Consider the following 12,871-nt stretch of genomic DNA (forward strand, 5'->3'; position numbering starts at 1 on the left):
AAGAAAAGAGTTGACATTTCGAGTCCTCATGACCCTTCAACAGAACTGAGTAAAAATAGGAGAGGGGTGAATTATAAGCTGGTTTAAGGTGGGGGGGGGGCGGGTGTGGGGGGTGTCGGGGGAGAGAAGTCGGGGAAGGGGTGGTTGTAGGGACAAGCAAGCAGGGATAGGAGCAGATAATCAAAAGATGTCACAGACAAAAGAACAAAGAGGTGTTGAAGGTGGTGATATTATCTAAAAGAATGTGCTAATTAAGAATGGATAGCAGGACACGCAAGGTACAGCTCTAGTGGGGGTGGGGTGAAATAAGACTAACAGGGCATAAAATGTATAGATTTAAAAATAATGGAAATAGGTGGGAAAAGAAAAATCTACATAAATTGTTGGAAAAAACTAAAGGGAGGGGGAAGAAATGGAAAGGGGGTGGGAATGGAGGAGGGAGTTCAAGACCTAAAGTTGTTGAGTTCAATATTCAGTCTGGAAGGCTGTAAAGTGCCTAGTCGGAAGATGAGGTGTTGTTCCTCCAGTTTGCGTTGAGCTTCACTGGAACAATGCAGCAAGCCAAGGACAGACATGTGGACATGAGAGCAGGGTGGAGTGTTAAAATGGCAAGCGACAGGGAGGTTTGGGTCATTATTGAGGACAGACCAAAGGTGTTCTGCAAAGCAGTCACCGAGTTTGCGTTTGGTCTCTCTAATGTAGAGGAGACCACATTGGGAGCAACGAATGCAGTAGACTAAGTTGGGAGAAATGCAATTGAAATGCTGCTTCACTTGAAAGGAGTGTTTAGGCCCTTGAACGGTGAAGAGAGAGTAGGTGAAGGGGCAGGTGTTGCATCTTTTGCGCATGCATGGGGAGGTGCTGTAGGTGGGGGTTGAGGAGTAGGGGCTGATGGAGGAGTGGACCAGGGTGTCCCAGAGGGAACGATCGCTACGGAATGCCACCGGTGGAGGGGCGGGGGGGGGGGGAGCGGTGAAGGGAAGGTGTGTTTGGTGGTGGCATCATGCTGGAGTTGGCGGAAATGGCGGAGGATGATCCTTTGAATGCGGAGGCTGGTGGGGTGATAAGTGAGGACAAGGGGGACCCTATCATGTTTCTGGGAGGGAGGAGAAGGCGTGAGGGTGGATGCGCGGGAGATGGGCTGGACACGGTTGAAAGCCCTATCAACGACCGTGGGTGGAAAACCTCGGTTAAGGAAGAAGGAGGACATGTCAGAGGAACTGTTTTTGAAAGTGGCATCATCAGAACAGATGCGACGAAGGCAAAGGGACTGAGAGAATGGGATGGAGTCCTTACAGGAAGCGGGGTGTGAGGCGCTGTAGTCAAGGTAGCTGTGGGAGTCGGTAGGCTTGTAATGGATAATGCATTCCTAAATAACTATTGGAACTTAACGCATCAATCTGTAGTGACCTAGAACTGTAGCTTTGGGTGTCCTTCCTTTCCCCCTCGTGGGAACATGTCTACTCCCTCCTCTCCTCATTATAAAGCAATGAGGCACACTATGGTGATGGTGCAGTGGTATTGTCACTGGACTAGTAATCCAGAGGCGCAGGCAAATGGTCTGGGGACATGGGTTCAAATCCCACCATGGCAGCTGGTGGAATTTAAATTCTGTTAATAAATTTGGAATGTAAAGCCAGTCCCAGTAAGTGACTATGAAACTACTGGATTGTTGTAATAACCCACTTGGTTCACTAATGGCCTTTAGGGAAGGAAACCTACCATCCTTACCCAGTCTGACCTAACGCATTTGAATCTTAATTGCCCTCTGAAATGGCTGAGCAAGGCACTCAGTTAGGGATGGGCAGCAAATGCTGGCCTTGCTGGCAATCATATCCCATGAAGGAATAAATGATTCTGGACACACACGGCAAGGCACCAGACACCAGGCATCCGGACAGCTTGCTCACGTGGCCTCCTTATCCTGAAGAGTGTTTCGTGAGTATACATGGGTATAATGGACAGCTCCCATAACCCTGAACACCCCAGCCATTCTGAAGCAATTGCTTGACCTCGTGACCATTTGTATGGGAGTACTGTCAATTGTATAACTTGAGTTGCCCTGACAAGGATGATTTATCTTGTAGAAGAAGGTGGAAATTACACACTCACGCATGCACAACATATGAATAATGAGCAGGAGTAGGTCATTCAGCCCCTTGAGCCTGCTTTGTCATTCAATAAACTCATGGCTGATCTAACTGTGACCCCTACTCCACATTCTGCCTACCCCCAATAACCTTGACTCCCCTGTTAGTCAATAATCTCTCTCTGCCTTAAAAATATTCCATGAACCTGCCTCCACCACTCTCTGGGGGAGAGAGTTCCAAAGAGTTCCCTCTGAGAAAAAAAAATTCTTATCTCCATCTTAAATGTTTTTAAACTGTGGCCCCTAATTCTAGTCTCACCCACAAGGGGAAACATCCTTTCAGTATTCAACCTGTCACATTCCCTCAGGATCTTACATATTTCAATAAGATCACCTCTCATTCTTCTAAACTCCAATAGATACAGGCCCAACCTGTCCAACCTTTCCTTATAAGATAACCCCCATCCCAAGTATCAGTTGAGTGAACTTCTCTGAACTGCTTCTAACAGTACTGTAGATGTGGTCTCACCTTAAAGCCTTGCACAACTGTAGTAAAACATCCCTACCTTTATATTCCATTCTCCTTGCAATAAACAACAACATTCTGTTTGCCTTCCTAATCACTTGCTGTTCCTGCATACTAACTTTTCCTGATTCATATACCAAGGCTCTCAGATCCCCCTGTACAGCAGAGTTCTGCAGTCTCTCCCCATTTAAATAATTTGCTGCTTTTCTATTCTTCCTGCTAAAGTGGACAAGTTCACATTTTCCCACATCATACTCAATTGGCCAAATTTTTGCCCACTCACTTAACCTATGTGTGCCCCTTTGCAGACTCCTTGCATCCTCCTCACAACTTATTTTCCTACCTATCTTTCTGTCATCAGCAAATTTGGCAACCATGCATTCAGTCCATTCATTGAAGTAGTTGACAGAAACTGTAAATAGTTGAGGTCCAAGACCAGGGTGCTAATTTGATTCTGGATCCCAGTCTCAGTCTAACCTTTCTGCCTTTGGCCTCCTATACTGTTCCAATCAGACTGAATGCCAGCTTGAGAAACAGCATCTCATCTTTTGATTAGCTTTACAATCGTCCATCAACATTAAACTCAACAACTTTACACCACACCCACTTCTCCATTTCTCTCCAACAGTGGGTACTCTCCATGGATCTGTTGTGATTTCTGAGTAAATGGTTGCAGCCACAGGATTGTTACAGCACAGAAGGAAACCATTCTGCCCATCATGTCTATGTCACATCTCTGAATGAGCAATGCATCCAGTGCAATTCCCCTCCTTCTCCCCATAACCCTGCACATTCTTCCTTCTCAGGTGATAATCCAATTCCCTCTAGAAAACCTCAATTGACCCTGTCTCCACCACACTCTCAGACAGTGCCTTCCAGACCCTAACCACTTGATCGACCCTGTCTCCTCCACACACTCAGGCAGTGCATTCCAGACCCTAACCACTTGATCGACCCTGTCTCCACCACACTCTCAGACAGTGCATTCCAGACCCTAACCACTTGATCGACCCTGTCTCCACCACACTCTCGGACAGTGCATTCCAGACCCTAACCACTCGATCAACCCTGTCTCCTCCACACACTCAGGCAGTGCATTCCAGACCCTAACCACTCGATCGACCCTATCTCCTCCACACACTCAGGCAGTGCATTCCAGACCCTAACCACTCGATCAACCCTGTCTCCTCCACAGACTCAGGCAGTGCATTCCAGACCCTAACCACTCGATTGACCCTGTCTCCACCACACTGTCAGTGCATCCAGATCCTAACCACTCAATTGACCCTGCCTCTACCACACTCTCAGACAATGCATCCAGATCTTAACCACTTGATCGACCCTGTCTCCTCCACACTCTCAAGCAATGCATCCAAATCCTATCCAGTTGCTGCATGAAAAAGTTTTTCCCCATGTCGCCATTGCTTCTTTTATCAATCACCTTAAATCTGTCTCCTATGGTTTTCGATCCTTCCACCACGGGAATAGTTTCTCCCTATTTACTCTGTCCAGACCCCTCATGATTTTGAACAGCTCCATCAAATATCCTCTTAACCTTCTCTTCTCTAAGGAAAACAATCCAGGCTTCTGCAATGTCCATGTAACTGAAGTTCCTCATCCCTGGAACCATTCTCGTGAATCTTTTCTGCATCTTCTTTAATGCCTTCACATCCTTCCTAAAGTGTGGTACCCAGAAGTGGCTGCAGTGGAGTGAACACCTGTGGACACATCTTTTGTTTCTCTATTTGCCCTACTCCAATCCCCTTTTACATTACACTGCGTACATAGGAAGAACAAAGAAATAAGAATAGGCTATTCAGCCCCTCAAGCTTGTTCCTTCACTCAGGTGGATCATGCTTGATCTGCATCTTAACTCCATCTATCTACCTTGCTTCTCTAATCTTTAGCACCTTTGCCAAACTAAAATTTTATCAATCTAAGTTTTGACATTTTTGTTTGACCCTCTCCCAGCCACAACAGCTTATCGAGGGAGAGAGTTCCAGATTTCCTCTGCTCTTTGTGTGAAGAAATGCTTCCTGACATCACCCCTAAATGTCCTAGCTCAAATTTTAAGGCTCTACCCGCTTGTTCTCAATTTCCCCCTGCCCATGAGAGAAAGTTATTTCTCCCTCTCTACCCCAGTAAATCCTTTCATCATCTTAAACAACTGTGTCTTTTTTCAATTACTTGGAATACTTTTTGTTCATTATCCATAAAAATACTGGGTTTGGGAGTTAAAGGCTGTTTGACAGTTAAGAGTTGTCTAATCAGTAAACAAAAATGTCTGTTCCTATTCCAATTGGTGAAGAGAAATAGAGATTTGTGATGATGTGGGTGTTAGGTGACCAATGGCAGGAGTGTGGAGGCAGGGCAGTTTGAGGCAGGAGGTGTTATGACCCTGGACTGGGCCCTTAAGTTTTTGATATGATCCGGTCAGGGACCAGTAGCTTTTTGTTTAAAGACAAAGTTTGAAATTTAAGACACTGGCTAAGAGAACAAAGACATGAGATCCCAAGGGTTCTGAACAACAAAACAGAGAGCAGAATTTTTAGCTGGGCGGGGGCAGAGCACACGCCTGCCTGAACCCGTCCAGTATGAAATCGCACGAGATGGCGTCAGGTGAGCGTTCTGATATTTCAAAAGCGCGCCCGCTGACAAATAAGAGAACAATTAAGCCCATTAACGTAGCAATTCACTCCAATTTTTTTGTGGTCTGTCCAACCTTATGGTTGGCAGTCAGGCAAATCAGCCAGGCGGCCTTTGTATTTTTCATGAAACCTTATCTGCGGGGGTGACGAGGCTTCCATGATGAAATGAAGTATAAATACATTTCCGTGGGCAGCATTTTCGTCGCTAAATTTTCAGGTGACTGATTATGATGCTTGGACACTTTCTTTCAGTTCCTGAAATCTTTATTTTTGATTTTTCAGATCTTCAGCTCCCTGAGGTAGCTCTCTGTCTTCATGGAGCTTTCTCTCAATGCTGGCCTGTGCCCGAGTTGATGTCAGTGCTCACTCTCTTCCTGCCCCCACCCCAGCAACGCTGAGCTTCTCAACACGCATTTCATGCTGGCTGGCTGTTAATTTGCCAGCCAGCGTGAAATCATGGCCGGGGGCTGATTGTGGTCGATGGTCCATTCCCTGGGCGATCCTGGGCCTGCCGATTGCGCCTGCCAACCGACCTAAAAGTTCAGGCCATAAGCTTTACTACACAAGGTCAGAAAGATAAAACAATTTACAATATTTAACATTCAGGGTTAATATGAGGTACATATGAATTAACAGGCAAACTGTCATTGAACTCTCCACACAGCACACTAAATGGCAGATGCGACTAAGACAGAATCCACTGATTTCTCAACAATCCACTCAGGCATGAGTAAACACTGAGTCAACTAATATCAATGAAACTCTGTCTCTCCCTCATGATGGATCCCAGCCTTCACCTTTGAAAATCTCGCCTTGGAATTCTCTCCACAAGTTGCTCCAATTCAGACAGCTTCAATGGTGGCAATCTTGTAGGGTTTCGATCTCGTCTCCTGAGATTACGTCCACCGGGATTCCAGAGTCTGCACTCCAGCACCAACTCTCACACACAACTTTCTTCGGCCGTGCCAAGCAAAACACCACTGCTCCACAGGGGCTTACCTTTGCCCCAGTGGCCCACAGCATGGAGTCACCAACCTTCTGCTGCCTTCTTCAATCCCCAGGGCTTCTTGTGAGCCCTCTCCACTTAAGCTCCCCTGTAGAAATTCCCAAGGACTGTTGGGACTGCCCCACTCCACTCTCCGATGAGCTAAGTCTGGTTTTTGTAACAGGGTTCATGTGATGAAACCTCTAGAAATACATCCAATCAGATTGAATGTTCCTATGCTACCTTTCATGAACAACTCTTATCTTGTTAGTTCATCTAAATGGTTATTCATGTGTTGTTTTGTTGCTAGGTGCTATAGAAATGGAGGATGCCAAGCCCTTGCTCAAGTTTCTGAAGCAGCCATTTTTACACTGGCCAGTGCTCGAGACAAGCAATGGGCCTGAGGGAACCTGGAAAGAGGAGGAATTCAACCTACTGGAGACATTGGCTCTCCTCCGAGGAAAATTCAGTAATAACATCTTTGTTCGGCTCTTTGTTGCTACTGATGACAAAAACTCCAATGAACACATCTTAAAGGTCAGTGAATATGCCCTCACCAGAAGCTCCCATTGCAATGTTTACACCGTGTGGTTACTCCAGAATCAAGGGAAAAGACTCAGAAATTTCGGACTGCTTGGAGTACAGAATTGTTGAAATCTGAGCAGAGTGGGCTGGGGGGAGAGAAGTTTGGGGCTGGGGGGTGGTGAGGAGATTCTCAGGTGCTACTTGTTTCTGGGACTCTCTCTCCTCAGGGATGAGCTTTATTATGCATTGCCAAGGCAATGGGGCACTTTTGCCTCTTCCCCCATTCCATGGTGATGCCACATTTGGAGATGGGACTGGTAGCACACTGGGCCTCCCTATTGTTCAAATAGCCTTTGACCCTAGAATTTAGAATGAGGTGGAGGTCAGGGAAGGTGGGCAGCTAGGAGTCTGTAAGCTCCTGAAGAACACAGCCTCCTGAATGTCAGCTGTTGCTCAGTGGCATCATCCTGGCCTCTGAGGCAGAAGGTTGGGGATTCGAATCCCACTCCAGAAATTTGAGTATAAAATCCCAGCTGACACCCTAGTGCAGTACTGAGGGAGCGCTGCCTTGTCATAGACAACGTCTTTTGGATGAGATGTTAAACGGAGACCCTGATTACCCTTGCGTGGAGGTAAATGATTCCATGGTGCTGTTTTGAAGATGAGCAGGTCATCTCCAGCATCCTTGCCAATATTTATCCCACCGTAATAATCCACATGAGCACTCGGTCCACACCTCTGGCACATGTGCAACTGCTCCCGACACCATTCTGGCTGGCAGAAGGAGTTTGGACCTTGTTTAAGTATTCTGAGTGATACTATAACTGGCTTAATCTACGCATCTAGTTTCTGCATCAATGACTTATTGATCAAACTAGATAGACATTGAAATGGAGGTTAAAGCCCTCCTTATGCTAGATCCAGTGTTTTGAGGCTTAGTGCAGGGAGTTTCTGCACAGCCCAGGTAGCTCAATTGATGTATGATGAGATTCTTAATCCCAGAGTCATTGTTCTGAATACCAGATTGGGTAATGAATTTTTTCCTAAATATTTTAGTCAAAATGTTTAAAAAAATTTTTTTTAACCAAAAAATGCTTTTAATCTAAATATTACACTCAATTCTCTACATCAGAAATTGAGAATCTCATTTACTGAAATTTCCTGATTTTTATATCTTCTCCATTCGCTGAATCATCAGAAGCGTGTTTTACAGTTATTAAATGAAAGGTGGGCTAGGTACAAGAACTTGCAATTGGTTAAGCACAGCACAGACCTAAATATGGGTAAATTGAACCTCATTGTTAGTCTGTGTCAAGCCAACTTGTTTGTTTTAAAGCTGCCAGCTGATGCTCTGAAGCTGACAGAGACTGCAACAGAGCTTGTGCAGCAAGTTCCCCCCCTAGTGTTGCAGCACAAATAAACACAGCCTATTTATCCTGAACCAATATCACTGAAAGTCAGACTATCTGGTCAGTATCACTTCACTATTTGTGGGATTTTACAAATTGTCTGCTTTTGACTCAGAGACCAGAGTGTTATTGGTGAGGCGAGGCTACGCCCAATACCCATTAACCATTATGGAATTAATTGGAACTGCATTTAAAATGTCGCAATGATTTTTGTGTTTGTGAATGACCAGAGCTGCCTCTATTGGTGTCTTTAAACACATCGACTTATCACCCAGGTGCTGCAGTCCAGCTTTATTCATTGTGTCTCATTACTTACAAACAGCTGGATCAAGTATCGGTGTTTCTGCCATCTCAGGAAGACTACCTGACTAACAGCACTGAGGCACAAAGGGTGAGTCTCACTTCGTCTCTGCTGCCGTACTGAAAGAATAATTTATGTTGTGTGTTAAGTCATTGAATGGAGAGTTAACTGCTTCTAACTTAAGGGGAGGATGATAAAAGGGAAGATGAAAAGGTTAGAAAAGAATTCATAAAAACGATTAAGAAAGCAGAGATCGCAAATTAAATTATGAAGGAATGTAAAAATAAACAGTGAAGTATTCTGAAGACACAAATAATAAAAGAAAACAGAATGGGGATCGTACAACTAAAGATAAATTCACAGATAATGACAGAAAAATAGCACAAATGTTGAATGATTACAGTGGTATTTACCAACGAGATTAACCTAGTGGGCAAAACATTAGAAGAGATCAAAAAGCTATAAATGCAGTTAAGATAGAAAGTGGGGAGGGAAGCAGTTAATGAACTAGTCAAACTTGCAGAGAGTGAAAGCCCTGGTCCAGATGGATTGCATGCGTGCATATCAAAAAATGTTAGGGAAAAGATAACCAGCAGCACCCTTATAATTATTATTTTTTTAAATTGGAAAAGAAAACTGTACCAGAGAATAGTTGGACAGCTGTGTTAACTGGATTCACGCCAGTTTGTGAAGTTAAAACTAAGACACGGCACCTTTTTTGCTGGAGAGAGTTTATTGACTTAGTTCATAGCCAACACTATTCCCCCACCAGTGTCCCAGCTATCCCCATTTATAGGTGTTGCATTATCCATCATCTGTTTAACAATGTAATTGACCTTAAACCATAACACTATAATTAATAAGAGATTGACAAGCTGATGTGATTCCTGGAACTAACAAAGGAAATAGAACAAAACAAAGGAAAAATTAGCTTAATGTTGGTGGCAGGAAAGATAATGACACCCTCACTCAAAGATGTAACTGGAAAATATCTAGAAACTGAAAACATGTTAGCCTGGATTTTGCTGTCAGTGACAAAGGGATGGTGTCCGCTACTGACCTCAAGAAAAGTTGCACACAAGGTTTTAGTAGGCTCTAGAGCATAGACATTCTCTTTTCCAACATCAGTTTGAACTTGGCAATTTCTTCTGGGGATCTGCGGTGTCCAGCAACAGAGTAGGCAGCAGGTGGGCTGGTCAGCCAATTAGATTGAAGACTTCTGACAGACAGCAAAGCAGGGAAAATAAATCACGTTCCAATTACCGTTTTTAAAAAATTGTCAATTTTTAACATTTTATTTTCCTGGGGGAATGAGATGTCAAACTTTTAAAATTAGCTTTTCAGGGCCAAAAAGGTTGTTTAGTGATAATTATGATGTTGTATGCCAGTAAGAGCTCGGTAAGAAGGCTTACCTTTATCAAAAGCAAAATACCGCAGATGCTGGAAATCGGAAATAAAAACAGAAATTCTGGAAATACTCAGCAGGCCAGGCAGCTTCACTGGGGAGATCAACAAATTTAACACTTCATATTGGTGACTTTTCTTTGGAACTGAAAAAGTTGGAGATGTAACAGTGTTTAAGCAAATACAGAGGCAGGGACTAGTAATCTAGAGGTCCAGGCTAATGCTCTGGGGTCATGGGTTTATATCCCACCATGGATATAATAAATCAATCTGGAATATAAAACTAGTCTCAGTAATGGTGACCATGAAACTATCATCAATTGTTGTAAAAACCCATCTAGTTCATTAATGACCTTTAGGGAAGGAAATCTGCCATCCTTACCCAGTCTGTCCTACATGTGACTCCCGATCCACAGCAATGTGGTTAACTCTTAACTGCCCTCTTTAAGGGCAATTAAGGATGGGCATCAAATGCTTCCCTTGCCAGTGGGGGAATTTCTGCCCTTGGAGAATATGTTTCCATTTGTGGGATAGAAGAACTAGGGACAATAAATTGTCACCAGTAATCCAATAGGGGATTCAGGAGAAATCTCTTTACCCAGAGTGGTGAGAATGTGGAAAATCAGTACCACAGGGAGTGGCTGAGGTGAATAGTATAGACTCTTTTAAGGGGAAGCTAGATAAACACATGAAAGAGAAAGGAATAGAAGGATATATTGATGGGGTGAAATGGAGGCTGGTCTGGGAGATGGACACTTGGCATAGACCAGTTGGGCTGAAGGAACTATTTCTGTGCTGTAACTGCCATCTAATTCCAGCACTTTGAAATTTCTGCATTGCACTTAAATTGTGAATAAGCTTACTCTGCTTTCATTCGTTCATGGGATGTGAGCGTCGCTAGCTAGGCCAGCATATTTTGTTTATCATTTCTAAAGGTTTCTCCACTACCTGGCCTGGAGGTGCTGGGTTTATCTTTACACCCTTTTTTGAACAACATGTATTATCTGAGGCACATTTAAATCAGAGGCAAGTGTATTTAAGCTCAACTCCAGAGATTTGAGCACAAATCCTAGGCTGACACTCCAGTGCAGTGCTGAGGGAGTGCTGCACTGCCAGAGTTGCAGTCTTTCAGCTGAGACATTGAACCAAGGCCCTCTCAGGTGGATGTAAAAGATCCCATGCATTATCTGAAGAAGAGCAAGGGAGTTCTGATGGTATCCTGGTCAATACTTATCCCTGAATCAACACCTTAAACAGATGATTCGGTCGTTTATCTTGTGCTGTTTGTGGGAGCTTGCTGTGCACAAATTGGTTTGCTGCTTTTCCTACACCACCACACCAGTGACTACACTTCAAAAGTATTTCATTGGTTGTGAGGAACTTTGGGATGTCCAGAGGATGTGAATGGTGCTAAATAAATGCATGTTCTTTTTAATCTTTAATTTTGGAAATTCTAATCAATTGAATATCATGGAAGAATGGCTACCTCTGAAATTCTGTTGTCTCTTTTGTCAACCCGATCGTTTGTTAGTATCCTCCTTAATATTAACTCTAAAATCAAAACATATGCATCCATCCCTCCATCCAGAATGAACCCAAATATTTCCTTTGTAAATCAAAATCTGCATATACATCCATTCATCTATAGCCATGTGAAAAAATGTACTCACAAGAGAGGAGTGGCATCATTTATGGTATCTCAACTATTTAAAGTAAAAAAGAAATAAAGACTTACATTTACATTATGCCTTTCATGACCACAGAGTGTCCCAAAGTGCTTTGCTGTCAATGAATTAGTCATTTTGAAGGAGTGCTGCACTCATTTTGAAGTGTTATAATATCGGAAACACAGCAGCCAATTTGCACACAGTAAGCTCCCACAGACAGCAATGTGACCATGACTAAATAACTTGCCCTTGTAATATTGGCTGAGGGATGAATATTGGCCAGGACACTGAGGGTAACTCTCTCCTGCTCTCCTTCGACATAGTGCCATGAGATCTTATTAAACCCAGCTGAGGGCAGACAGGGCCTCAGTTTAACATCTCAACGGAAAGTCAGCGCCTCTGGCAGCACAGCACTTCTTCAGTACTGCACTGGATTCTCAGCCTGGATTGGGACTTGACCTGGCCTGGAGGTGAAAGTGCTACCAACTGAGCCATTGTTGAGGAGGCGAAGGGCTGAACTTACTGAAGTGTTCAAAATACAGAAGGAAATTCACAGGGTGGGGACAAAAGCTGCCAGTTCAAATAGTTAAAAGGAAAGTCCCCACAGAGAGCTGTACGTGTGTGAAACATACCATCTCAGAAGCTTAGAGATTTACTCAGCAGTGAAGGTATTGAACAATGTAAAGAAAAGGCTGGAGTCACACGTAGGCCCCATACTGGGTAAGGATGGCAGGCTCCCTTCCCTGAAAAGCATTCATGAACTTGTGGGGTTTTTAATGACAGCCTTCAAGGCCAATCTTTACCGGTGTTAATCCATAAATGACCAGAGTTTTTAAGTTCAATTTCATAATAATGACCTTTTTATACAGCACCTCTGAATGAGAGGGCAAAAAATTTGGCAGATGGGGTATAATGTGAGAAAATGTGAGCTTGCCCACTTTAGCAGGAAGAATAGAAAAGCAGAATATTATTTAAATGGAGAGAGATTGCAGAACTCTGAAGTACAGAGGGATCTGGGTGTCCTGGTACATGAATCAGAAAAGGTTAATATGCAGATGCAGCAAGTGATTAGGAAGGCAAATGGAATGTTGTTGTTTCACAGAATCACAGAACTGTTATGGTGTAGGAGGAGGCCATTCGGTCCATCATGTCTGCACCGGCTCTCTGAGCATTTTAACTTAGTGCCAATTTCCTGCCTTTTCCCCATAACCCTGCACATTGTTTCTATTTAAATAATCATCCAATGCCCTCTTGAATGCCTCAGTTGAACCTACCTCCACACACTTCCAGACAGTGCATTCCAAAACCTAACTACTT

The 12,871-nt window shown here is 43.7% G+C and overlaps 1 protein-coding gene across 2 annotated transcripts in view; it reads left to right on the plus strand.

Annotated features, from left to right (window-relative positions):
• The window catches only part of phex (phosphate regulating endopeptidase homolog, X-linked), a 167,684-nt gene that overhangs the window by 55,836 nt on the left and 98,977 nt on the right, over nt 1-12,871 (plus strand). For both annotated transcript variants that reach the window (XM_041211476.1, XM_041211477.1), the window contains exons 5-6: nt 6,559-6,785; nt 8,505-8,573. In XM_041211476.1, the coding sequence (XP_041067410.1) occupies nt 6,559-6,785; nt 8,505-8,573 (296 nt within the window). The remainder of the gene's footprint in view (nt 1-6,558; nt 6,786-8,504; nt 8,574-12,871) is intronic.

The sequence above is a fragment of the Carcharodon carcharias genome, chromosome 18, assembly GCF_017639515.1.
Source record: "Carcharodon carcharias isolate sCarCar2 chromosome 18, sCarCar2.pri, whole genome shotgun sequence".
In the NCBI taxonomy this organism is placed as follows: domain Eukaryota; kingdom Metazoa; phylum Chordata; class Chondrichthyes; order Lamniformes; family Lamnidae; genus Carcharodon; species Carcharodon carcharias.